This window comes from Antennarius striatus, chromosome 18, assembly GCF_040054535.1.
Source record: "Antennarius striatus isolate MH-2024 chromosome 18, ASM4005453v1, whole genome shotgun sequence".
Classification (NCBI taxonomy): Eukaryota; Metazoa; Chordata; class Actinopteri; order Lophiiformes; family Antennariidae; genus Antennarius; species Antennarius striatus.
The window spans coordinates 3,207,084-3,234,934 of record NC_090793.1 but is presented as its reverse complement, the minus strand read 5'-3'; the positions used below and the strand labels follow the sequence as shown (position 1 = coordinate 3,234,934).

At 42.2% G+C, this 27,851-nt stretch overlaps 2 protein-coding genes across 5 annotated transcripts; both read left to right on the top strand.

Annotated features, from left to right (window-relative positions):
• The first annotated feature begins 222 nt into the window (after positions 1 to 222).
• LOC137612674 (acyl-coenzyme A thioesterase 6-like) lies at positions 223 to 12,707 on the top strand. 3 transcript variants are annotated; one of them, XM_068341319.1, is made up of 5 exons: positions 3,740 to 3,827; positions 8,664 to 8,828; positions 9,988 to 10,452; positions 11,167 to 11,354; positions 12,068 to 12,707. In XM_068341319.1, the coding sequence occupies exons 3-5, from the start codon at positions 9,999 to 10,001 to the stop codon at positions 12,644 to 12,646; spliced, it is 1,221 nt and encodes a 406-aa protein (XP_068197420.1). In that variant the 5' UTR covers positions 3,740 to 3,827; positions 8,664 to 8,828; positions 9,988 to 9,998; the 3' UTR covers positions 12,647 to 12,707. The 3 variants fall into 3 exon arrangements, with proteins under 3 accessions (XP_068197418.1, XP_068197419.1, XP_068197420.1); XM_068341317.1 differs by lacking the exons at positions 3,740 to 3,827; positions 8,664 to 8,828 and adding an exon at positions 223 to 332; XM_068341318.1 differs by lacking the exon at positions 8,664 to 8,828 and having other exon boundaries at positions 3,721 to 3,827.
• Positions 12,708 to 14,139: 1,432 nt separating this feature from the next.
• On the top strand, positions 14,140 to 27,116 carry LOC137612673 (acyl-coenzyme A thioesterase 6-like). Of its 2 annotated transcripts, none has more exons than XM_068341315.1 (4): positions 14,140 to 14,249; positions 23,896 to 24,360; positions 25,075 to 25,262; positions 25,966 to 27,116. In XM_068341315.1, the coding sequence occupies exons 1-4, from the start codon at positions 14,183 to 14,185 to the stop codon at positions 26,542 to 26,544; spliced, it is 1,299 nt and encodes a 432-aa protein (XP_068197416.1). In that variant the 5' UTR covers positions 14,140 to 14,182; the 3' UTR covers positions 26,545 to 27,116. The 2 variants fall into 2 exon arrangements, with proteins under 2 accessions (XP_068197416.1, XP_068197417.1); XM_068341316.1 differs by lacking the exon at positions 14,140 to 14,249 and adding an exon at positions 17,678 to 17,744.
• Positions 27,117 to 27,851: the final 735 nt, after the last annotated feature.

Below are 27,851 nucleotides of genomic sequence, written 5' to 3'. Positions count from 1 at the left end.
GCTATAGAGGGACTTAGGACTCTCAATAGCAAAATGAAGGAACACTCTGGAGTTGACACGTCCATGTGGGACTGGTGGATGGATGCCTTTGGCAAGTATAGAGCCTTAGTGACCTCAGCTTTAGTTTCAATTGGAGTTTTTGCTGCAATTCTAACCCTATGTGGATGTTGTTGTATACCTTGTCTGCATTCTCTCCTTAAACGTTTAATCACCACAGCTTTTTCACCTATGGAAGAAAGTATGGCTCAAATATATCCTTTGCTCGATGCTGATGGCTACAATGACAATGACGGTGAAGATTATGAATTGGACATATAACATGATCTCTGAGTGTAAGTATATTTGTTCTCATAAAAATGATCTGGCAGCTGAATATCCTCACGAAGAAGCTGACACTGTGATATGAGGATTTGATGTGATAAATGTGATAAAAAGGAGGGAAATGTTATAATAATGTCCATAAGTTATCCCAAATTTACTGATTTACATTCTTTTATTCTTTATACTGCATCCCATGAGCATATAAATGTGTATGTGTTTGTGTGTGTATTGCTATGCACTGAGTGAGTCCCAGAAAAAAAATAATTTTGGAATTCAAAACGTGTTTTTATTTTTGTTTTATAGTATGTCCTTTGGAGAGGACATCAGGACTCTTATGGAAAATATTAACATATGAACATATTTACAAATCTTTTGTTACTCTTACATTTACACTCTGACATTTAGGATTGTACAATTAAAGTCTAACCCTTCTGAACTTTAATTTTTAGTGCAAACTCTTTTCTTCCTGAGAGAAATTACACTTGAGAGTGTTGTGTCATCTGGTCCCAGAAAGTCAATGTCAAATGGTAAGCAAAATGGCCATAATGTCCACCTGGTGTGTTAGTTATGGGTTGTTTGTGGTTTGTGGTACTCCATGAAGCAGTTCTTCTTCTTTGAGATGTAGAGATACATATTGCACTTGATTCCCTTAATGTATGTTTTTCCAGTGCATCCTTCTGCTCTGCACCTGGAGGCATTGTGGTCATTCATCATCTGTAGCAAATGGATGGCTCCATACTTTCTCACTTTCTTGTCTGTCTGGGGCCTCCTTCTTTTGTCTGATGGAGCGCAGAACTCATCACTGGAAACATCTGACTCGATTGGATCACTTTGGCCTGACTGCGCCTGGGCAATCAGTTCCTCACCAAAGAGCAGTTTGAACTCATGGTATTGGAGAGTTTTCTTCATGGTTCATGCCAAAGCCTGGCTGTCTTCCTTGTACTGTAACCAGGAGTTGGTGATGGCCAGATCAAAGAAGTGTAGGATTGTGCGAACGGTCCACTTCTTAGTGCGGTTGGACATTCTGTAAAAGCTGAGCATTCTATCACACATATCAACACCTCCCATGTTGATGTTATACTCTGCCACCACTGCAGGTCTTTGCACTTGAAGATGCCTTTTGTCTTTCTGTGACCATCTCGTGCAGGTATCCTGTGGTTCTATTCCATGCACTGTGGATGCCATGAGTACGGGTATATTGTCAGTCCATTTTGTCACAGCCAGCTCAGCAGGTTTTCTTGTCACCATTACGGAGGATCCTCTCCCTTTTTTCAGTAGATCGTTATCAGATGGAATTTTGCATTCCCTTGGGACTCAATTTTTCATCAGTGTTCCAGTTGCGGGCAAGCCCTTTTCCAGCAAGTTATCCAATAGTTTGATTGAGGTGAAGTACCTAGAAGGACAGACATGGATAAAACAAGTTCCATAAAGTTTCCTGTTCATATCAGTACCACCATGCAGGGTCGTCACCATACTCTTACCTGTCAAAGTACATGTAAGTTCCCCTGGGAATGGACTTAGTCAAGCGAAGAACTGCATTTGCTCCTATTCCAAGTCCTGTGTCTCTGCCAATGAAAGGTGTTCTTTCCTTGGTAGACTTCAAAATCCAACACAATTCCAGTTGGACTAGCAAGAAGAAACACTTTTAATCCAGTTGGATTTGGCTTCCCAGGAACAAATTGATGGACTGGACATCGACCGGTGAAGGGAACCATTTGTTCATCAACGCAAACTTTTGCTGGCCTGGGGAGGTTTAGGCATCCTTGTTGCACCTTCTTCAGAAGCAGGCTGACTCTGCAAAGCAGGTTTTGCTTCTTCTGTTATTTCAAGATTATTGGGGACTTTGAGAGACCATCTGATCTTGAAAAAGAGATCCCTTGCCATGGACTCAGCAACTATTGGCACTCTTGTTTTTGTGGCCCAGTACATTTTGAATTGTGGATAGCCAAGACATGCCATGTACACTGATACTCCAAAGACGGGTTTAACCTCCTCAGGTGTTGTTTAGAGTGGAGCCTCTCAGCTGAAGATGTCTCTGATTTGTATGAAAAGACACATCCTCAAAAACGTTGTTATTGTACTGATCGAGATATTTTGATTGCGGCCAGTCCACACGATTTGAGGCAGTACTGCCTATGACATAAACTAATGTACCCCACAGAGGACAAAAATGAATGACTGGGTCTCAGGAGTATGTGCAGAGGTCGAAAGGTCACAACTGAGGTAGCAGCTGATGACTAGTTTGAGATGTAAACCTTGACCTGCTGAAAAAAGGACAATACCATAAAAGGAAGAGGTTACTCTTGTGACATTATACCATACATAGTGCATTGCTGATATTTTGTCCCCCATCCTTTAGGACACATTGTAAACAGGAACTGCCCAACTGAAATAAAAAAGAGGTTTCGGCAGAGACATGTTGAGAACGGGGTGGAGATCTGTAACTGAGCACATCTCTGTCCTTTCTCCTCGCGAGTAAAAATGATAAATGTTGTCTTCTCCTTTTTGTGAGTGTGTTTTAAATGTTCTAGGTTGTTTGAACCTGACCTGTACTACCTTTTCCCACACTCTTATAGACTGTTTAAAGCACTTTTGTGTTTCACTGAAGTGTGCTGTATTCCGTGAGTCTCGAAATGCAGCGCACTTCTGGATGCTGTCAGCCAATAGCACGCGCTTATGGTATCACATGACTACCTACTAAAAATCCAAGATGTAGTGGATATCTTGAAGCGCGAACAAAAGAGGGATTACTGTACATACAATTGTGATCAAGGTTAGCAGAACATGAATAGGGTTGTCCTTCATCCGGGAGGGGACAGAGGGTGGCAGTGTTGAAAGCAGAAAAATGTTGATCAGTAGCATGAGGAAGATTCTAAATAGTTGTGGAGTAACGTAGCCAGTGAGCTACCAACAATCTCATGAGTAGCTAACACAGCCAACGTATCCCAGGAAGGTAACCTGTTGAGAAACGAAATGAAGCTTGGACAAAGAAGCCTTATGTCCTGCAGCCACAAGATGACAAAGCAGAGCAATGGTGTCTGAGGTTCACAATGTTGTTTTGTAGGAGAAGCAACTTATCCATATTCTGGAGGAGGGCTGAGATGTATGATGTAGCTTCTACTGTGTTTGAAAGCCTCACAGTAGTAGATGGGGCTACAAATCAAACCTCGACACAGCTGTGTCCAGGTGTATTTCTGCTCCTTGAAACAGAATGCCAACCAAAATTGTGAAACAGGACAAACTGGAACAGATAAAAAGGCATCAGAGAAAACCACAACCACAGAAAACCAAGAAGAATCTAAGACATGAGGGTGTTAGAGGCTGGGTCATTACACATTCCCAGTGTGTGACTGCAAATAGCATGCTGAGGTTCTGTCAGCACAAGATATGACCAATCATCGAGGAGGATGAGTGAACAGTGAAGACAGATTTCAATATAAATAATTTAATTTTCACATTACAAGCCAGTTGAACTAATCCTTTAGGTACGGTAAGGATCTCCACAGGTAAGGCTCAAGTTTTAATTCATTTTAATATGATTTACAACTTGTCTAATTCGTCTGGTGTTAGCTTTCTGTTACCATTTCCGACGTTAACGGGTCGGTTTCGACCCGCGTTTTAAATCATCTCTAAAATACACTAAAAGCAATCATCTATCATCCAAATTGTTTCTCATCTCTTGGTTACATTGTTAGGCTTCGTTATCCATGAAAATATTAGTTTTAATATTTTTGGTGTGGGCCTCTGGGCCTTTTTTTGTCAGTATAGCCCTCGATTTCAATTTTAAAAACTGGTAAAATGAGCCTCAAGAGAATCTAATAAATAAAAAATAGGTTGTTGTGTTACCTGACTATTACTGAGGGGTATTATAACACATCTCTTGAATAAATTTTTTTCATTTATTTTTTCATTTTAATATTATTAACTATAGTAACATCTATGGTGTTACGGGTCAATTTCGACCCATATATATTTACTTCAAGGAAATGAAAAAAAAAGTATTTTTTTCAGCAATAGAACTTTAATATGAACACAACATGAAAAGCAGAACAAGTAATAACACAAAATATAGATTTGCAAGGTCAAACAACCAATCAAGCGCATGTTCCAAAATTCCAAATTCGAAAACTAATAAAAAACTAAAACAGAGTAAAAGTCTCTGTATGCAAGAACATTCATATGAATGTGTGTGTGTATGTATGTTTAGATGCATGTGTGGCAAAAAGTGACACTATTTGCGTGTTCTTTGCAGCTATATTTCTTGCACTTGAAGCACAGTTCGTTTGTCTTTCTGTCCTTCCTGCTTGGGCAGACCTGACACCTCTTTCTTTTAGAATCAGGTGGCCTGAATTGGGTTCTGGCTGTGGCTGGTGCGATTGGTGTTGAGGCAGGGCTGGCTGAGTAGGATGCCGGCGAGGATGCTCTTTGTGTTGCTGATGTTGTGGACGGAGTGGTAGGTGAGCTCTGCAGCTGTCTGACCAAGGCTGCAGCATCTGGGTCTCGGGGAACCCGCTGCCTTTGCTCAATGTGTGGCTTCACGAGGGAATTTCCGAGCTCCTCAAGAAACAATCTCCGCTTGGCTTTTTTGGTTGAGTTCCATCCTAGGTGGATGTGGGTCCACAACACAAATGCATTATATGCAGACACATCAAGCATGTTGTAAAATACAACCATTGGCCATCTCCTGGTCATTCGCTGGCAAGTGTAGGTGGCAGTCAGCTTGTCTAGGTTGTCCATCCTCCTTCTTTCTTGTTGTAGTCAAGGATAATTGTGGGCTTTTTATTACTTCCTGATGACACAGCTGCATCTTTGTGAAGAGTAGACAGCAGTTATCACATTCCTTCTTTTTTTTGGACAGTATGAGACATCAGACAACCCTCATTAGCATACAAAGATGAAACTCACGTTTCAACGACCCCATTTGACACCCCCACCAACAATCGTTGAGCCAGACGGGTTTCAACGACAGTCGTTGGAATGTGAATAGCACTGACCACACCCCACAGGGTTAATAAGCTGGGACATGATCAGCCGCCCTCTGAACTGAAGAAGTCTTCTTCTTTTCCTTTCGGCTTTTCCCTTCAGGGGTCGCCACAGCGAATCAATTTCCTCCATCTGGCCCTGTCCTTTGAATCCTCTTCTCTCACACCAACTACCTTCATGTCTTCCCTCACTAGATCCATAAACCTCCTCTTTGGTCTTCCTCTAGGCCTCCTGCCTGGCAGTTCAAAACTCAACATCCGTCTACCAATATGTTCACTATCTCTCCTCTGGACATGTCCAAACCATCTCAGTCTGGCCTCTCTCACTTTATCTCCAAAACCTCTAACATGTGCTGTCCCTCTGATGTACTCATTCCTGATCCTATCCTTCTTGGTCACTCCCAGAGAGAACCTCAGCATCTTCATCTCTGCTACCTCCAGCTCTGTCTCCTGTCTTTTCCTCAGTGACACTGTCTCTAGACCAAACAACATCGCTGGTCTCACCACAGTTTTGTACACCGTTCCTTTCATTTTAGCTGAAACTCTTCTATCACACATCACACCTGACACTTTCCTCCATCCGTTCCATCCTGCCTGTACACGCTTCTTCACCTCTTTTCCACACTCTCCATTGCTCTGGACTGTTGAGCCTAAGTACTTAAAATCCTCCACCTTCTTGATCTCTTCTCCCTGTAACCTCACTCTTCCACTTGGGTCCCTCTCATTCACACACATGTACTCTGTCTTACTGCGGCTAACCTTCATTCCTCTCCTTTCCAGGACAAACCTCCACCTCTCTAGCTTCTCTTCCACCTGTTCCCTGCTCTCACTGCAGATCACAATGTCATCTGCAAACATCATAGTCCATGGAGATTCCTGTCTGACCTCGTCTGTCAGCCTGTCCATCACCATAGCGAACAAGAAGGGGCTCAGAGCTGATCCCTGATGCAGTCCCACCTCCACCTTGAACTCCTCTGTCACACCTACAGCACACCTCACCACTGTCTTACAGTCCTCATACATGTCCTGCACCGCTCTAACATACTTCTCTGCCATTCCAGACTTCCTCATACAATACCACAGTTCCTCTCTGGGCACCCTGTCGTAAGCTTTCTCCAGATCTACAAAAACACAATGCAGCTCCGTTTGGCCTTCTCTATACTTCTCTATCAACATCCTCAACGCAAATACTGTATCTCTAGTACTCTTTTCTGGCATGAAACCATACTGCTGCTCACAGATGTTCACTTCTGCCCTTAGTCTAGCTTCCACTACTCTCTCCCATAACTTCATTGTATGGCTCATCAGCTTTATTCCTCTGTAGTTGCCACAACTCTGCACGTCTCCCTTGTTCTTAAAAATGGGCACCAGCGCACTTCTCCTCCATTCCTCAGGCATCTTCTCACTATCTAAGATCCTGTTGAACAACCCAGTCAGAAACTCTACTGCCACCTCTCCTAGACACTTCCATACCTCTACAGGTATATCATCAGGACCGACTGCCTTTCCACTCTTCATCCTCTTCAATGCCCTCCTCACTTCATCCTGACTAATCTTTGCTACATCCTGGTCCACAACAGTCACCTCTTCTAGTCTTTGTTCTCTCTCATTTTCCACGTTCATCAACTCTTCAAAGTACTCTTTCCATCTTCCCATCACACTACTGGCACCTGTCAATAGACTTCCATCCCTATCCTTAATCACCCTAACCTGCTGCACATCCTTCCCATCTCTATCTCTCTGTCTTGCCAACCGGTATAGATCAGTCTCTCCCTCCTTACTGTCCAACCTAGCATACAAGTCCTCATAAGCTTCTTGTTTGGCCTTTGCTACCTCTACCTTCACCTTACGCTGCATCTCCCTGTACTCCTGTCTACTCTCCTCAGTCCTCTCAGTGTCCCACTTCTTCTTAGCCAACCTCTTTCTCTGTATACACTCCTGTACCTCCTCATTCCACCACCAAGTCTCCTTATCTACTTTCCTTCCAGATGACACACCAAGTACTCTCCTACCTGTCTCCCTGATCACATTAGCTGTAGTTGTCCAGTCATCTGGAAGCACCTCCTTGCCACCCAGAGCCTGTCTTAACTCCTTCCTAAAAGTCCTGCAACACTCTTCCTTTTTCAGCTTCCACCATTTCGTCTTCTGCTCTGCCTTTGCCCTCTTGATCTTCCTCACCACCAGAGTCATCCTACACACCACCATCCTATGCTGTTTGGCTATACTCTCACCTACCACTACTTTACAGTCACTGATCTCTTTCAGGTTACACTGTCTACACAAGATGTAGTCTACCTGTGTGCTCCTACCTCCACTCTTATAGGTCACTCTATGTTCCTGCCTCTTCTGGAAGAAAGTATTCACTACAGCCATTTCCATCCTTTTTGCAAAGTCAACTACCATCTGTCCTTCTGCGTTCCTCTCCTGGATACCAAACCTGCCCATTACCTCCTCATCACCTCTGTTTCCTGCACCAACATGTCCATTGAAGTCTGCTCCAATGACAACTCTCTCACTTCTAGGCATGCTCTGCATCACTTCATCAAAGTCCGACCAGAATTTCTCCTCCTCCAGCTCACATCCTACCTGTGGAGCATACCCACTAACAACATTGAACATCACACCTATTTCTAGCTTCAGACTCATCACTCTATTCGACACTCTTTTGACCTCCAGGACATTCCTAACAAACTCCTCCTTCAAGATAACTCCTACTCCATTTCTCTTCCCATCTACACCATGATAGAACAACTTGAACCCTGCTCCTAAACTTCTAGCCTTGCTACCTTTCCACCTGGTCTCCTGGATACACAGTATGTCTACCTTCCTTCTCTGCATCATGTCAACCAACTCTCTACCTTTTCCTGTCATAGTTCCAACATTCAACGTCCCTACTCTCAGTCCTATACTCTTGGTGTTCCTCTTCTCTTTCTTCGTGCGAATGCACTTTCCTCCTCTCCTTCTTCGACCAACAGTAATCCAATTTCCACCGGCGTCCTGTAGGTCAACAGCGTCGATGGCGGTCGTTGTTAACCCGGGCCTCGACCGATCCGGTATGGGAGTCATAGGTTTGATTCGCATCTTTGATTTGGCAAAAGTTTTACGCCGGATGCCCTTCCTGACGCAACCCTCTGTATTTATCCGGGCTTGGGACCGGCACAATAAGACACTTGCTTGTGTCCTCCTGTGGCTACATTGAACTGAAGAAGTCTATTGGATGAGATACAAAACGTTTTCAAGAACTTTCCTAACGTCGAGTGGATTGACTTCAACAGCTTTTGGATAACAATGACCTGGATGACTGAGAACCTACACAGACATCTGACATGCCCGATTTCATTTGTTTTTGTTTCTGTGCAGGTAAACTGGAAAACAAAAATCCAAAATGAGATTCCACTAAAGCTCACACAACTAGGAGAGGAGCTGGCTGTCTGACAGTGCACTTATGCTATCAATTTTTGCTCTAATTATTGCTTTATGAGCTTATTTTATAACAGGGTCGAAACCAACCCTAGCACCACAAAGGTAACAATTTCAACCAGAGCATTTTATAATTTAGTGAAAAATTCTTTTTGGATATTATTTTGTTGTAATAGAGGTACCTGACAAAGTCAAAAAGCCTTGATGCAATAAACACATTTTTGTGGTATTTTTAGGAATTTAAAATCAAGAACGGGTCGGTGGCGACCCTAACAACAGACGAAGGCTAATTTAGCCACTAACCTCTTATTGCTGTATTTTCAATCTATATAATTTAACAAAAATTGAGTTTGTGTTAATACTTTTTCACAAGTTAATCCAGGATGTAAACATACATTCCAGACATAATGTTCAATTTTCAGCCTGTATAAAACTGATATTTCTGAAGGTGACTTGATGTCAGGATAATGATGATCGATGAAATTATTCTAATCTGATGATGAAAAATTTTCAAGCGTTTGACAAGAGCGTCAAATATCAGAGATTACTGATGAAAAGAGGCCATTGAAGAAGTTTTGGGCAGATTAAGGTTGACATCATTTAGATTGTTTACATGAGAACAATTTAAGAAATGTAAAAAAATAGGTTAATTTGTTTTTTACAAAATTTCACAAAGAACATTTATAAATTATTTCCTCACGTAGCGTTTGATACACAAAACAAATTTCAACCAAATTGTGACAGAGTAACATATAAGTATGTATTGCAAGAGCTCATCTTTAACCAAAATCTTTGAGTGCTTTCTTGTTTTGTTTTTATCTTTTTCATGTCGTCATTATGCACCTGGACTCTTTTATCCTCTGTGGTCATACTTTGTCAGAATTTATGATTACAGAGAATAATGAACAGAATGTTCTTTAATTGTCTTGCTGAAAACAAAACAAGACGATCCCTGAATCAAACGTCTACTTGGCAGCAGAAGTTGCTTCAAAACCTGTAACCTGAGTCATGTTAGCAACCTGTAGCCAATTAAAGTGTTGCTGGCACCAACTTCAAAATGGGCGTAAACTTTGTCATATTTGAAATTTTTTTGTCTGGGTGGCACAGTGGCGCAGTCGGTAGCATTCCATGAGATAATCCAAGCATCAGTCAAACTGACACCACAAGACACCAAACACAGCCAGAACTGGTTCTTTTATACTGAATTCTGTACAAGGTCAGAGTGACATTATTGATGCATTGTTGTTTTCCGTGTTGTCTGCAGATTGTGAAGAGATGTCCTCTCAAATCCGATTGAGGCTGCTGCCCAGAGCCAGATGCTTCTTTGATGAACCTGTTCAGGTGAAGGTGACCAGGCTGAGGTCGAGACAAGTGGTCACCATGAGAGCCAGATCCACTGACGAGAGGGGAGTGGTGTTCAGCTCCTCTGCCACCTACAGGGCTGATGACAGAGGAGAGGTCGACCTGAACAAACACCCCTCACTTGGTGGCAGCTATGTTGGGGTGGAGCCAATGGGTCTGCTGTGGTCTCTGAAGGCAGAGGCCTTACATCAGTACTTCCAAAAGGGCAAATCATTGAAGCCTCATGTGGTGACGATCTCCGCACATGATGAGGAGGAGGGCCGGGTGCTGGCAGAGGCGACCAATGAGAGGCTTCTACTTGGAGACGGGGTCACCCGACTCCCTGTCAATGAAGGGAATATAAACGGAGTCCTATTTACTCCCCCAGGTAAGTAATCTGGACCATCCCAGGGGCATCTTTCTCTTCCAGTGGTACATGCCATGGAGGGCCTGTCCTTCCATGCTGATTTTTTGTCTTCCTCCTCACTCTCATCAGGTTTTTGCTGCTTGAGACATTTACATAGCAGTTCATCCTAGTGGCATTCTTCTTGTACTTTTGTGTTTTCAATCAATCATCCTGGACTAAGGTCCTGATCCTCCCTCATCCTTGATCTTCTTTTTTACAGTCTGTATTCTTCTAATCTTGGTGAACTGCTTTGTCTGGCTTCAGTGGTGTTACTGCCAATTCCTTTCTGTGTCCTGCTCATGCTTTCAGTCACCTCTCTTAGCCACCATGATGCCTGACAGGGGGTTTAATGTTATGCAGACACAGGTTATTGGCCAGCTGAACTACAGTACATGGGCTAAGTCGTGATGGGATGGGCTACGTCAAGTCTCCTGTCAATTACTTCTGTCATGATGTCACAAGTAGTGATGATTTTTATGTTTTTGTAGATTTGAAAGTCGGTGCAGGACCCGTTTGTTTTTTCCAGATTCTAGGACTTAGTAGAGACCTTCAAAAAATGTAAATTGATAAGTTTGATGCTCTAGATATGGTAGAAGAAGTGACATCATTTTGAGTATGCTGACCAAACAGTACATTCTTTATTTTTATATGAAATTTAGGATTCTGTTGCCATTTAGTGATATTTCTGTCTTCCAGGAGCAGGTCCATTTCCTGCTGTATTGGATCTGAACACCCTTCTATCAGAAAAAAGAGCTGCTCTGCTGGCCAATAAAGGCTTTGCGGTTCTGGCTTTATGTGTTTTCAATGTTAAAGTCACAAACACAAAGGAGATTCATCTAGACCACTTTCAAGAAGGAATAGATTTCCTACAAAGACAACCCAAGGTGAGTTTTTGTGATCAACTTGTGACCACAACAACATGAAGTAACAGTAATCAAACAGATTTAATGGTACGGAAATATGACTTTGGTTTTCATTTGTGTGCAGTGGAGACTAGTTATCATGCACTGAATTGATTTAACAATCTGCAAGAAAAGTATTGAGCTCAATGCTCCACCAACAAGCCAATTGTGTGTTTGCTGCTTGCTGATTGTGTAGACCTACCCTGTGTTTCTGAAAATGCAGTTTTAAGAAACTGTATTTTGAAATCAAAAAGTTATGAAATCGAAGTATGAAATTTGTAGTAGGACAGTCAAATAACACCTCATTTCACAACGATTTATGTCATAGAAGACAGTGCAGTAAAACCTGTGTCACAACTCGTCAGTGTTGGGTACCTTTGAATGATTCTGTGAATAATGGAGAAGAGTGCAAGGTTTGGTAAAAACTATCTGGTTGAAGGGGGAGGAAAAAAAATCACAGCTTTTGTAAAAAAGCTGGTCTTTGATCCGATTATTTTGCACATCATTTTCCAGTACCATCTCAAAACAAACAGATCCCACCCAGGTTGGAATGGGTCACATACAGTAGGGTTGAGTCCTGCCAGATGTGTAATTTATCGCGATCTTTCATTCACTTTTCATCGTGAATCACCTCCATTCCCCAGTTCCTGTAAGCTTTGCGTGTTTATCATGTCCTCTTTTTTATTTATTCACAGGTGGGTGGTCAAGGAGTTGGCGTATTATCACGTTCGAAGGCATCAGATATTGCGCTGTCACTTTCTGCTTTTGTACCGGCTGTTAAAGCTTGTGTGTGGATCAACGGCTGCAATGCAAACACAGTCGTCCCTCTCCATTACAAGAACCACCAAATCTTTTCATCAGCCCGCTTTGACCCCAGCAGCGTGATTCACACTGAGTCCGGTGCTTACATTTTGAAATTTGCTTTTGCAAATCCACTGGCAGAGGATAACAAGGAGAGCCTGATCCCTATCGAACAAGCAAAGGCCCAGCTCCTCTTTGTGGCCTCGGAGGACGACATGTGCTGGAACAGCAAGGCTTACATGGATGAGATGGTGGAGAGACTCAAACATCATGAGAAGAACAACTTTGAAAGTGTTTGTTACCCGAGAGCTGGACACATGCTGGAGCCACCATATGGACCATACTGCAGGTCATGTCCTGCGGGGACGTATCCCTATCAAGCCTTGTGGGGAGGTGAGCCTAGTGGTCATGTAGCAGCTGAAGTTCATTTATGGAAGAAGATCCAGGAGTTCTTCAGAGTTCACCTGAGATAACAAGTAGGTTCACAGGGAAGACTTTATAGTGACATCATTGTTCCCAATTTAGTCCAATAAAAAACCCTTCATTGATCTGTTTTTGGTGCAACTACCAAAATAGACAATACTGATGATCTGAGTATCAATAAAAGAATTCCCATTTTGGCTGTAAAACCATCCTCTTTGTACTCTGGTTTTATTTTGGTATTTTGCTGGATAAAACACTCTCACCACAACTGGGGGACGGCGGAGTCCCACAAATTCCGTGGGAAATAGAGGACGATGGAGTCCTGTAAAGTAGAAATTTAAATTCCGTAAAACAAACGTTTGTGAGAGAATGAGAGTGTGAATGGAAATAAAATACCATTAGGTATTTTTATTTCATACCAAAACAGTAGGATCATAAGCAGCAGACTGGTGTGGATGCAAAAGGCAAGAATTCTCCACTCGAAAGAGTTGAAGTGAGAATTACCACAACAGAAAATGTAAATTACTGCCCTACTGATAGAACACCAGTTTTTAGAACACCCTAGGTGCTGACAGACTGGACTAAATTTCCTAAAAATGGGGAAAAGAATAAGCCAAATAAAACCCAAAGTTAGACTGCAGTGTAAAGACTGGAAACTTATCAATAAACAGGATCCTGAAAAAGTTTAAAATTTAGATGATAATAGATGATAGTATAAGTTGGAGGTAAATTGAACACGTAAACATAGCAGCACTTCAGGAAATAATTATTTTTAAAAAAGGGTAGCTACAACATAATGGGGAAAAAATAAAAATAGATAAAAGTAAAAACAAAAGAAAAGTAAAAAGGCAAAATAAGAAAAATAAAAAATTAGCACCCATATCCGCTGTACCACAATCAGAACTTGTTTGGTTAATAGATCCCCAAGAGCAGTCCTGTCAGATGTCAATATTAATGTTTCCTGATTGTCCTGTAAATCTATTGAGGCCGTGACGGTCTGCTATGGCAATGATCTTACTTATATTGATGCCACAAATAAGATGATCAGGTAGCAGGAGGGTTTGAGTCCTTGTTTTGTTGGTGGTGTGCGATTAACAAGAATGTAGACAGGATGAATTACATCCACTATAATGTTCAAAAACTGGTGAACTGGACACAGAGTGGGTTTGAAGCTGTTTACAGTCAGCTATCAGCAACCTCCCTCAAGGCATTTCAGAACTGAATAGCCCTTGACATGTTGTTGGCAGAGGAGGGAGGGGTTTGCTCAATGTTTGTCGCACTTCCATCCCCAAAAACACAGCTAGACAGAAGCCTCACCAAAGCTATAGAGGGACTTAGGACTCTCAATAGCAAAATGAAGGAACACTCTGGAGTTGACACGTCCATGTGGGACTGGTGGATGGATGCCTTTGGCAAGTATAGAGCCTTAGTGACCTCAGCTTTAGTTTCAATTGGAGTTTTTGCTGCAATTCTAACCCTATGTGGATGTTGTTGTATACCTTGTCTGCATTCTCTCCTTAAACGTTTAATCACCACAGCTTTTTCACCTATGGAAGAAAGTATGGCTCAAATATATCCTTTGCTCGATGCTGATGGCTACAATGACAATGACGGTGAAGATTATGAATTGGACATATAACATGATCTCTGAGTGTAAGTATATTTGTTCTCATAAAAATGATCTGGCAGCTGAATATCCTCACGAAGAAGCTGACACTGTGATATGAGGATTTGATGTGATAAATGTGATAAAAAGGAGGGAAATGTTATAATAATGTCCATAAGTTATCCCAAATTTACTGATTTACATTCTTTTATTCTTTATACTGCATCCCATGAGCATATAAATGTGTATGTGTTTGTGTGTGTATTGCTATGCACTGAGTGAGTCCCAGAAAAAAAATAATTTTGGAATTCAAAACGTGTTTTTATTTTTGTTTTATAGTATGTCCTTTGGAGAGGACATCAGGACTCTTATGGAAAATATTAACATATGAACATATTTACAAATCTTTTGTTACTCTTACATTTACACTCTGACATTTAGGATTGTACAATTAAAGTCTAACCCTTCTGAACTTTAATTTTTAGTGCAAACTCTTTTCTTCCTGAGAGAAATTACACTTGAGAGTGTTGTGTCATCTGGTCCCAGAAAGTCAATGTCAAATGGTAAGCAAAATGGCCATAATGTCCACCTGGTGTGTTAGTTATGGGTTGTTTGTGGTTTGTGGTACTCCATGAAGCAGTTCTTCTTCTTTGAGATGTAGAGATACATATTGCACTTGATTCCCTTAATGTATGTTTTTCCAGTGCATCCTTCTGCTCTGCACCTGGAGGCATTGTGGTCATTCATCATCTGTAGCAAATGGATGGCTCCATACTTTCTCACTTTCTTGTCTGTCTGGGGCCTCCTTCTTTTGTCTGATGGAGCGCAGAACTCATCACTGGAAACATCTGACTCGATTGGATCACTTTGGCCTGACTGCGCCTGGGCAATCAGTTCCTCACCAAAGAGCAGTTTGAACTCATGGTATTGGAGAGTTTTCTTCATGGTTCATGCCAAAGCCTGGCTGTCTTCCTTGTACTGTAACCAGGAGTTGGTGATGGCCAGATCAAAGAAGTGTAGGATTGTGCGAACGGTCCACTTCTTAGTGCGGTTGGACATTCTGTAAAAGCTGAGCATTCTATCACACATATCAACACCTCCCATGTTGATGTTATACTCTGCCACCACTGCAGGTCTTTGCACTTGAAGATGCCTTTTGTCTTTCTGTGACCATCTCGTGCAGGTATCCTGTGGTTCTATTCCATGCACTGTGGATGCCATGAGTACGGGTATATTGTCAGTCCATTTTGTCACAGCCAGCTCAGCAGGTTTTCTTGTCACCATTACGGAGGATCCTCTCCCTTTTTTCAGTAGATCGTTATCAGATGGAATTTTGCATTCCCTTGGGACTCAATTTTTCATCAGTGTTCCAGTTGCGGGCAAGCCCTTTTCCAGCAAGTTATCCAATAGTTTGATTGAGGTGAAGTACCTAGAAGGACAGACATGGATAAAACAAGTTCCATAAAGTTTCCTGTTCATATCAGTACCACCATGCAGGGTCGTCACCATACTCTTACCTGTCAAAGTACATGTAAGTTCCCCTGGGAATGGACTTAGTCAAGCGAAGAACTGCATTTGCTCCTATTCCAAGTCCTGTGTCTCTGCCAATGAAAGGTGTTCTTTCCTTGGTAGACTTCAAAATCCAACACAATTCCAGTTGGACTAGCAAGAAGAAACACTTTTAATCCAGTTGGATTTGGCTTCCCAGGAACAAATTGATGGACTGGACATCGACCGGTGAAGGGAACCATTTGTTCATCAACGCAAACTTTTGCTGGCCTGGGGAGGTTTAGGCATCCTTGTTGCACCTTCTTCAGAAGCAGGCTGACTCTGCAAAGCAGGTTTTGCTTCTTCTGTTATTTCAAGATTATTGGGGACTTTGAGAGACCATCTGATCTTGAAAAAGAGATCCCTTGCCATGGACTCAGCAACTATTGGCACTCTTGTTTTTGTGGCCCAGTACATTTTGAATTGTGGATAGCCAAGACATGCCATGTACACTGATACTCCAAAGACGGTTTTAACCTCCTCAGGTGTTGTTTAGAGTGGAGCCTCTCAGCTGAAGATGTCTCTGATTTGTATGAAAAGACACATCCTCAAAAACGTTGTTATTGTACTGATCGAGATATTTTGATTGCGGCCAGTCCACACGATTTGAGGCAGTACTGCCTATGACATAAACTAATGTACCCCACAGAGGACAAAAATGAATGACTGGGTCTCAGGAGTATGTGCAGAGGTCGAAAGGTCACAACTGAGGTAGCAGCTGATGACTAGTTTGAGATGTAAACCTTGACCTGCTGAAAAAAGGACAATACCATAAAAGGAAGAGGTTACTCTTGTGACATTATACCATACATAGTGCATTGCTGATATTTTGTCCCCCATCCTTTAGGACACATTGTAAACAGGAACTGCCCAACTGAAATAAAAAAGAGGTTTCGGCAGAGACATGTTGAGAACGGGGTGGAGATCTGTAACTGAGCACATCTCTGTCCTTTCTCCTCGCGAGTAAAAATGATAAATGTTGTCTTCTCCTTTTTGTGAGTGTGTTTTAAATGTTCTAGGTTGTTTGAACCTGACCTGTACTACCTTTTCCCACACTCTTATAGACTGTTTAAAGCACTTTTGTGTTTCACTGAAGTGTGCTGTGTTCCGTGAGTCTCGAAATGCAGCGCACTTCTGGATGCTGTCAGCCAATAGCACGCGCTTATGGTATCACATGACTACCTACTAAAAATCCAAGATGTAGTGGATATCTTGAAGCGCGAACAAAAGAGGGACTACTGTACATACAATTGTGATCAAGGTTAGCAGAACATGAATAGGGTTGTCCTTCATCCGGGAGGGGACAGAGGGTGGCAGTGTTGAAAGAAGAAAAATGTTGATCAGTAGCATGAGGAAGATTCAAAATAGTTGTGGAGTAACGTAGCCAGTGAGCTACCAACAATCTCATGAGTAGCTAACACAGCCAACGTATCCCAGGAAGGTAACCTGTTGAGAAACGAAATGAAGCTTGGACAAAGAAGCCTTATGTCCTGCAGCCACAAGATGACAAAGCAGAGCAATGGTGTCTGAGGTTCACAATGTTGTTTTGTAGGAGAAGCAACTTATCCATATTCTGGAGGAGGGCTGAGATGTATGATGTAGCTTCTCCTGTGTTTGAAAGCCTCACAGTAGTAGATGGGGCTACAAATCAAACCTCGACACAGCTGTGTCCAGGTGTATTTCTGCTCCTTGAAACAGAATGCCAACCAAAATTGTGAAACAGGACAAACTGGAACAGATAAAAAGGCATCAGAGAAAACCACAACCACAGAAAACCAAGAAGAATCTAAGACATGAGGGTGTTAGAGGCTGGGTCATTACACATTCCCAGTGTGTGACTGCAAATAGCATGCTGAGGTTCTGTCAGCACAAGATATGACCAATCATCGAGGAGGATGAGTGAACAGTGAAGACAGATTTCAATATAAATAATTTAATTTTCACATTACAAGCCAGTTGAACTAATCCTTTAGGTACGGTAAGGATCTCCACAGGTAAGGCTCAAGTTTTAATTCATTTTAATATGATTTACAACTTGTCTAATTCGTCTGGTGTTAGCTTTCTGTTACCATTTCCGACGTTAACGGGTCGGTTTCGACCCGCGTTTTAAATCATCTCTAAAATACACTAAAAGCAATCATCTATCATCCAAATTGTTTCTCATCTCTTGGTTACATTGTTAGGCTTCGTTATCCATGAAAATATTAGTTTTAATATTTTTGGTGTGGGCCTCTGGGCCTTTTTTTGTCAGTATAGCCCTCGATTTCAATTTTAAAAACTGGTAAAATGAGCCTCAAGAGAATCTAATAAATAAAAAATAGGTTGTTGTGTTACCTGACTATTACTGAGGGGTATTATAACACATCTCTTGAATAAATTTTTTTCATTTATTTTTTCATTTTAATATTATTAACTATAGTAACATCTATGGTGTTACGGGTCAATTTCGACCCATATATATTTACTTCAAGGAAATGAAAAAAAAAGTATTTTTTTCAGCAATAGAACTTTAATATGAACACAACATGAAAAGCAGAACAAGTAATAACACAAAATATAGATTTGCAAGGTCAAACAACCAATCAAGCGCATGTTCCAAAATTCCAAATTCGAAAACTAATAAAAAACTAAAACAGAGTAAAAGTCTCTGTATGCAAGAACATTCATATGAATGTGTGTGTGTATGTATGTTTAGATGCATGTGTGGCAAAAAGTGACACTATTTGCGTGTTCTTTGCAGCTATATTTCTTGCACTTGAAGCACAGTTCGTTTGTCTTTCTGTCCTTCCTGCTTGGGCAGACCTGACACCTCTTTCTTTTAGAATCAGGTGGCCTGAATTGGGTTCTGGCTGTGGCTGGTGCGATTGGTGTTGAGGCAGGGCTGGCTGAGTAGGATGCCGGCGAGGATGCTCTTTGTGTTGCTGATGTTGTGGACGGAGTGGTAGGTGAGCTCTGCAGCTGTCTGACCAAGGCTGCAGCATCTGGGTCTCGGGGAACCCGCTGCCTTTGCTCAATGTGTGGCTTCACGAGGGAATTTCCGAGCTCCTCAAGAAACAATCTCCGCTTGGCTTTTTTGGTTGAGTTCCATCCTAGGTGGATGTGGGTCCACAACACAAATGCATTATATGCAGACACATCAAGCATGTTGTAAAATACAACCATTGGCCATCTCCTGGTCATTCGCTGGCAAGTGTAGGTGGCAGTCAGCTTGTCTAGGTTGTCCATCCTCCTTCTTTCTTGTTGTAGTCAAGGATAATTGTGGGCTTTTTATTACTTCCTGATGACACAGCTGCATCTTTGTGAAGAGTAGACAGCAGTTATCACATTCCTTCTTTTTTTTGGACAGTATGAGACATCAGACAACCCTCATTAGCATACAAAGATGAAACTCACGTTTCAACGACCCCATTTGACACCCCCACCAACAATCGTTGAGCCAGACGGGTTTCAACGACAGTCGTTGGAATGTGAATAGCACTGACCACACCCCACAGGGTTAATAAGCTGGGACATGATCAGCCGCCCTCTGAACTGAAGAAGTCTTCTTCTTTTCCTTTCGGCTTTTCCCTTCAGGGGTCGCCACAGCGAATCAATTTCCTCCATCTGGCCCTGTCCTTTGAATCCTCTTCTCTCACACCAACTACCTTCATGTCTTCCCTCACTAGATCCATAAACCTCCTCTTTGGTCTTCCTCTAGGCCTCCTGCCTGGCAGTTCAAAACTCAACATCCGTCTACCAATATGTTCACTATCTCTCCTCTGGACATGTCCAAACCATCTCAGTCTGGCCTCTCTCACTTTATCTCCAAAACCTCTAACATGTGCTGTCCCTCTGATGTACTCATTCCTGATCCTATCCTTCTTGGTCACTCCCAGAGAGAACCTCAGCATCTTCATCTCTGCTACCTCCAGCTCTGTCTCCTGTCTTTTCCTCAGTGACACTGTCTCTAGACCAAACAACATCGCTGGTCTCACCACAGTTTTGAACACCGTTCCTTTCATTTTAGCTGAAACTCTTCTATCACACATCACACCTGACACTTTCCTCCATCCGTTCCATCCTGCCTGTACACGCTTCTTCACCTCTTTTCCACACTCTCCATTGCTCTGGACTGTTGAGCCTAAGTACTTAAAATCCTCCACCTTCTTGATCTCTTCTCCCTGTAACCTCACTCTTCCACTTGGGTCCCTCTCATTCACACACATGTACTCTGTCTTACTGCGGCTAACCTTCATTCCTCTCCTTTCCAGGACAAACCTCCACTTCTCTAGCTTCTCCTCCGCCTGTTCCCTGCTCTCACTACAGATCACAATGTCATCTGTAAACATCATAGTCCATGGAGATTCCTATCTAACTTCATCTGTCAGCCTGTCCATCACCATATCGAACAAGAAGGGGCTCAGAGCTGATCCCTGATGCAGTTCCACCTCCACCTTGAACTCCTCTGTCACACCTACAGCACACCTCACCACTGTCTTACAGTCCTCATACATGTCCTGCACCGCTCTAACATACTTCTCTGCCACTCCAGTCTTCTTCATACAATACCACAGCTCCTCTTTGGGCACCCTGTCATAAGCTTTCTCCAAATCTACAAAAACACAATGCAGCTCCGTTTGGCCTTCTCTATACTTCTCTATCAACATCCTCAACGCAAATACTGTATCTCTAGTACTCTTTTCTGGCATGAAACCATACTGCTGCTCACAAATGTTCACTTCTGCCCTTAGTCTAGCTTCCACTACTCTCTCCCATAACTTCATTGTATGGCTCATCAGCTTTATTCCTCTGTAGTTGCCACAACTCTGCACGTCTCCCTTGTTCTTAAAAATGGGCACCAGCGCACTTCTCCTCCATTCCTCAGGCATCTTCTCACTATCTAAGATCCTGTTGAACAACCCAGTCAGAAACTCTACTGCCACCTCTCCTAGACACTTCCATACCTCTACAGGTATATCATCAGGACCGACTGCCTTTCCACTCTTCATCCTCTTCAATGCCCTCCTCACTTCATCCTGACTAATCTTTGCTACATCCTGGTCCACAACAGTCACCTCTTCTAGTCTTTGTTCTCTCTCATTTTCCACGTTCATCAACTCTTCAAAGTACTCTTTCCATCTTCCCATCACACTACTGGCACCTGTCAATAGACTTCCATCCCTACCCTTAATCACCCTAACCTGCTGCACGTCCTTCCCATCTCTATCTCTCTGTCTTGCCAACCGGTATAGATCAGTCTCTCCCTCCTTACTGTCCAACCTAGCATACAAGTCCTCATAAGCTTCTTGTTTGGCCTTTGCTACCTCTACCTTCACCTTACGCTGCATCTCCCTGTACTCCTGTCTACTCTCCTCAGTCCTCTCAGTGTCCCACTTCTTCTTAGCCAACCTCTTTCTCTGTATACACTCCTGTACCTCCTCATTCCACCACCAAGTCTCCTTATCTACTTTCCTTCCAGATGACACTCTCCTACCTGTCTCCCTGATCACATTAGCTGTAGTTGTCCAGTCATCTGGAAGCACCTCCTTGCCACCCAGAGCCTGTCTTAACTCCTTCCTAAAAGTCCTGCAACACTCTTCCTTTTTCAGCTTCCACCATTTCGTCTTCTGCTCTGCCTTTGCCCTCTTGATCTTCCTCACCACCAGAGTCATCCTACACACCACCATCTTATGCTGTTTGGCTATACTCTCACCTACCACTACTTTACAGTCACTGATCTCTTTCAGGTTACACTGTCTACACAAGATGTAGTCTACCTGTGTGCTCCTACCTCCACTCTTATAGGTCACTCTATGTTCCTGCCTCTTCTGGAAGAAAGTATTCACTACAGCCATTTCCATTCTTTTTGCAAAGTCAACTACCATCTGTCCTTCTGCGTTCCTCTCCTGGATACCAAACCTGCCCATCACCTCCTCATCACCTCTGTTTCCTGCACCAACATGTCCATTGAAGTCTGCTCCAATGACAACTCTCTCACTTCTAGGCATGCTCTGCATCACTTCATCAAAGTCCGACCAGAATTTCTCCTCCTCCAGCTCACATCCTACCTGTGGAGCATACCCACTAACAACATTGAACATCACACCTATTTCTAGCTTCAGACTCATCACTCTATCCGACACTCTTTTGACCTCCAGGACATTCCTAACAAACTCCTCCTTCAAGATAACTCCTACTCCATTTCTCTTCCCATCTACACCATGATAGAACAACTTGAACCCTGCTCCTAAACTTCTAGCCTTGCTACCTTTCCACCTGGTCTCCTGGATACACAGTATGTCTACCTTCCTTCTCTGCATCATGTCAACCAACCCTCTACCTTTTCCTGTCATAGTTCCAACATTCAACGTCCCTACTCTCAGTCCTATACTCTTGGTGTTCCTCTTCTCTTTCTTCGTGCGAATGCACTTTCCTCCTCTCCTTCTTCGACCAACAGTAATCCAATTTCCACCGGCGTCCTGTAGGTCAACAGCGTCGATGGCGGTCGTTGTTAACCCGGGCCTCGACCGATCCGGTATGGGAGTCATAGGTTTGATTCGCATCTTTGATTTGGCAAAAGTTTTACGCCGGATGCCCTTCCTGACGCAACCCTCTGTATTTATCCGGGCTTGGGACTGGCACAATAAGACACTTGCTTGTGTCCTCCTGTGGCTACATTGAACTGAAGAAGTCTATTGGATGAGATACAAAACGTTTTCAAGAACTTTCCTAACGTCGAGTGGATTGACTTCAACAGCTTTTGGATAACAATGACCTGGATGACTGAGAACCTACACAGACATCTGACATGCCCGATTTCATTTGTTTTTGTTTCTGTGCAGGTAAACTGGAAAACAAAAATCCAAAATGAGATTCCACTAAAGCTCACACAACTAGGAGAGGAGCTGGCTGTCTGACAGTGCACTTATGCTATCAATTTTTGCTCTAATTATTGCTTTATGAGCTTATTTTATAACAGGGTCGAAACCAACCCTAGCACCAAAAAGGTAACAATTTCAACCAGAGCATTTTATAATTTAGTGAAAAATTCTTTTTGGATATTATTTTGTTGTAATAGAGGTACCTGACAAAGTCAAAAAGCCTTGATGCAATAAACGCATTTTTGTGGTATTTTTAGGAATTTAAAATCAAGAACGGGTCGGTGGCGACCCTAACAACAGACGAAGGCTAATTTAGCCACTAACCTCTTATTGCTGTATTTTCAATCTATATAATTTAACAAAAATTGAGTTTGTGTTAATACTTTTTCACAAGTTAATCCAGGATGTAAACATACATTCCAGACATAATGTTCAATTTTCAGCCTGTATAAAACTGATATTTCTGAAGGTGACTTGATGTCAGGATAATGATGATCGATGAAATTATTCTAATCTGATGATGAAAAATTTTCAAGCGTTTGACAAGAGCGTCAAATATCAGAGATTACTGATGAAAAGAGGCCATTGAAGAAGTTTTGGGCAGATTAAGGTTGACATCATTTAGATTGTTTACATGAGAACAATTTAAGAAATGTAAAAAATTAGGTTAATTTGTTTTTTACAAAATTTCACAAAGAACATTTATAAATTATTTCCTCACGTAGCGTTTGATACACAAAACAAATTTCAACCAAATTGTGACAGAGTAACATATAAGTATGTATTGCAAGAGCTCATCTTTAACCAAAATCTTTGAGTGCTTTCTTGTTTTGTTTTTATCTTTTTCATGTCGTCATTATGCACCTGGACTCTTTTATCCTCTGTGGTCATACTTTGTCAGAATTTATGATTACAGAGAATAATGAACAGAATGTTCTTTAATTGTCTTGCTGAAAACAAAACAAGACGATCCCTGAATCAAACGTCTACTTGGCAGCAGAAGTTGCTTCAAAACCTGTAACCTGAGTCATGTTAGCAACCTGTAGCCAATTAAAGTGTTGCTGGCACCAACTTCAAAATGGGCGTAAACTTTGTCATATTTGAAATTTTTTTGTCTGGGTGGCACAGTGGCGCAGTCGGTAGCATTCCATGAGATAATCCAAGCATCAGTCAAACTGACACCACAAGACACCAAACACAGCCAGAACTGGTTCTTTTATACTGAATTCTGTACAAGGTCAGAGTGACATTATTGATGCATTGTTGTTTTCCGTGTTGTCTGCAGATTGTGAAGAGATGTCCTCTCAAATCCGATTGAGGCTGCTGCCCAGAGCCAGATGCTTCTTTGATGAACCTGTTCAGGTGAAGGTGACCAGGCTGAGGTCGAGACAGGTGGTCACCATGAGAGCCAGATCCACTGACGAGAGGGGAGTGGTGTTCAGCTCCTCTGCCACCTACAGGGCTGATGACAGAGGAGAGGTCGACCTGAACAAACACCCCTCACTTGGTGGCAGCTATGTTGGGGTGGAGCCAATGGGTCTGCTGTGGTCTCTGAAGGCAGAGGCCTTACATCAGTACTTCCAAAAGGGCAAATCATTGAAGCCTCATGTGGTGACGATCTCCGCACATGATGAGGAGGAGGGCCGGGTGCTGGCAGAGGCGACCAATGAGAGGCTTCTACTTGGAGACGGGGTCACCCGACTCCCTGTCAATGAAGGGAATATAAACGGAGTCCTATTTACTCCCCCAGGTAAGTAATCTGGACCATCCCAGGGGCATCTTTCTCTTCCAGTGGTACATGCCATGGAGGGCCTGTCCTTCCATGCTGATTTTTTGTCTTCCTCCTCACTCTCATCAGGTTTCTGCTGCTTGAGACATTTACATAGCAGTTCATCCTAGTGGCATTCTTCTTGTACTTTTGTGTTTTCAATCAATCATCCTGGACTAAGGTCCTGATCCTCCCTCATCCTTGATCTTCTTTTTTACAGTCTGTATTCTTCTAATCTTGGTGAACTGCTTTGTCTGGCTTCAGTGGTGTTACTGCCAATTCCTTTCTGTGTCCTGCTCATGCTTTCAGTCACCTCTCTTAGCCACCATGATGCCTGACAGGGGGTTTAATGTTATGCAGACACAGGTTATTGGCCAGCTGAACTACAGTACATGGGCTAAGTCGTGATGGGATGGGCTACGTCAAGTCTCCTGTCAATTACTTCTGTCATGATGTCACAAGTAGTGATGATTTTTATGTTTTTGTAGATTTGAAAGTCGGTGCAGGACCCGTTTGTTTTTTCCAGATTCTAGGACTTAGTAGAGACCTTCAAAAAATGTAAATTGATAAGTTTGATGCTCTAGATATGGTAGAAGAAGTGACATCATTTTGAGTATGCTGACCAAACAGTACATTCTTTATTTTTATATGAAATTTAGGATTCTGTTGCCATTTAGTGATATTTCTGTCTTCCAGGAGCAGGTCCATTTCCTGCTGTATTGGATCTGAACACCCTTCTATCAGAAAAAAGAGCTGCTCTGCTGGCCAATAAAGGCTTTGTGGTTCTGGCTTTATGTGTTTTCAATGTTAAAGTCACAAACACAAAGGAGATTCATCTAGACCACTTTCAGGAAGGAATAGATTTCCTACAACGACAACCCAAGGTGAGTTTTTGTGATCAACTTGTGACCACGACAACATGAAGTAACAGTAATCAAACAGATTTAATGGTACGGAAATATGACTTTGGTTTTCGTTTGTGTGCAGTGGAGACTAGTTATCATGCACTGAATTGATTTAACAATCTGCAAGAAAAGTATTGAGCTCAATGCTCCACCAACAAGCCAATTGTGTGTTTGCTGCTTGCTGATTGTGTAGACCTACCCTGTGTTTCTGAAAATGCAGTTTTAAGAAACTGAAGTATTATGAAATCGAAGTATTAAATTTGTAGTAGGACAGTCAAATAACAACACCTCACTTCACGACGATTTATGTCATAGAAGACAGTACAATAAAACCTGTGTCACAACTCTTCAGTGTTGGGTACCTTTGAATGATTCTGTGAATAATGGAGAAAAGTACAATGTTTGGTAAAAACTATCTGGGTGAAGGGGGAGGAATAAAAATCACAGCTTTTGTAAAAAAGCTGGTCTTTAATCTGATTATTTTGCACATCATTTTCCAGTACCATCTCAAAACAAACAGTTCCCACCCAGGTTGGAATGGGTCACATACAGTAGGGTTGAGTCCTGCCAGATGTGTAATTTATCGCGATCTTTCATTCACTTTTCATCGTGAATCACCTCCATTCCCCAGTTCCTGTAAGCTTTGTATGTTTATCATGTCCTCTTTTTTATTTATTCACAGGTGGGTGGTCAAGGAGTTGGCGTATTATCACGTTCGAAGGCATCAGATATTGCGCTGTCACTTTCTGCTTTTGTACCGGCTGTTAAAGCTTGTGTGTGGATCAACGGCTGCAATGCAAACACAGTCGTCCCTCTCCATTACAAGAACCACCAAATCTTTTCATCAGCACGGTTTGACCCCAGCAGCGTGATTCACACTGAGTCCGGAGCTCACATTTTGAAATTTGCTTTTGCAAATCCACTGGCAGAGGATAACAAGGAGAGCCTGATCCCTATCGAACAAGCAAAGGCCCAGCTCCTCTTTGTGGCCTCGGAGGACGACATGTGGTGGAACAGCAAGGCTTACATGGATGAGATGGTGGAGAGACTCAAACGTCATGAGAAGAACAACTTTGAAAGTGTTTGTTACCCGAGAGCTGGACACATACTGGAGCCACCATATGGACCATACTGCAGGTCATGTCCTGCAGGGATTTATCCCTATCAAACCTTGTGGGGAGGTGAGCCTAGTGGTCATGCAGCAGCTGAAGTTCATTTATGGAAGAAGATCCAGGAGTTCTTCAGGGTTCACCTGAGATAACAAGTAGGTTCACAGGGAAGACTTCATAGTGACATCATTGTTCCCAATTTAGTCCAATGAAAAACCCTTCATTGATCTGTTTTTGGTGCAGCTACCAAAATAGACAGCAACCTTCCTTGCCATGTGCTTGAAACGCTCCAAAGAGATCTTGATAAGGCTCTGTACTACGTTTCAACTCACAACTTAATTGAAATGCATGTCATCAAACACACAGCAGTTCATAGTTGACTCGCTCTAGTTCGAATCCAAGAAACACACTTTTACTACAGGTCCTGCCCGTGTCTGCATGAGTTTCCTCCAGTTACCCTCGTGTTAACCCACTTTCCTGAGTTACAGAAATAAATCACCCTTACACGTATTAATTGAACGGGAGAGAAGAACCCAGTTGTGCAAAAAACAGGAAACACAGGAAGCGGGTCAAGTTGACATGGGGTGGTTACCTAGGTTTGGATAGTTGCCCAGAACAAATCTTTTCCTGTATTCCTATGAATGAGACATGCATACCCTCTTATATACACAAGAGTGAAGGACTGTGACTATATAAGGGTCAGGAGACATGCATTCAGTGGCTGTTCCCGATTGATCTGTACTGATGATCTGAGTCTCAATAAAAGAATTCCCATTTTGGCTGTAAAACCATCCTCTTTGTACTCTGGTGTTATTTTGGTATTTTGCTGGATAAAACACTCTCACCACAACTGGGGGACGGCGGAGTCCCACAAATTCCGTGGGAAATAGAGGACGACGGAGTCCTGTAAAGTAGAAATTTAAATTCCGTAAAACAAACGTTTGTGAGAGAATGAGAGTGTGAATGGAAATAAAATACCATTAGGTATTTTTATTTCATACCAAAACAGTAGGATCATAAGCAGCAGACTGGTGTGGATGCAAAAGGCAAGAATTCTCCACTCGAAAGAGTTGAAGTGAGAATTACCACAACAGAAAATGTAAGTTACTGCCCTACCAGTTTTTAGAACACCCTAGGTGTTGACAGACTGGACTAAATTTCCTAAAAATGGGGAAAGGAATAAGCCAAATAAAACCCAAAGATAGACTGCAGTGTAAAGACTGGAAACTTATCAATAAACAGGATCCTAAAAAGGTTTAAAATTTAGATAGATGATAATAGATGATAGTATAAGTTGGAGGTAAATTGAACACGTAAACATCGCAGCACTTCAGGAAATAATTATTTTTAAAAAAGGGTAGCTACAACATAATGGTGAAAAAATAAAAATAGACAAAGTAAAAACAAAAGAAAAGTAAAAAGGCAAAATAAGAAAGAGAAAGAATTAGCACACATATCC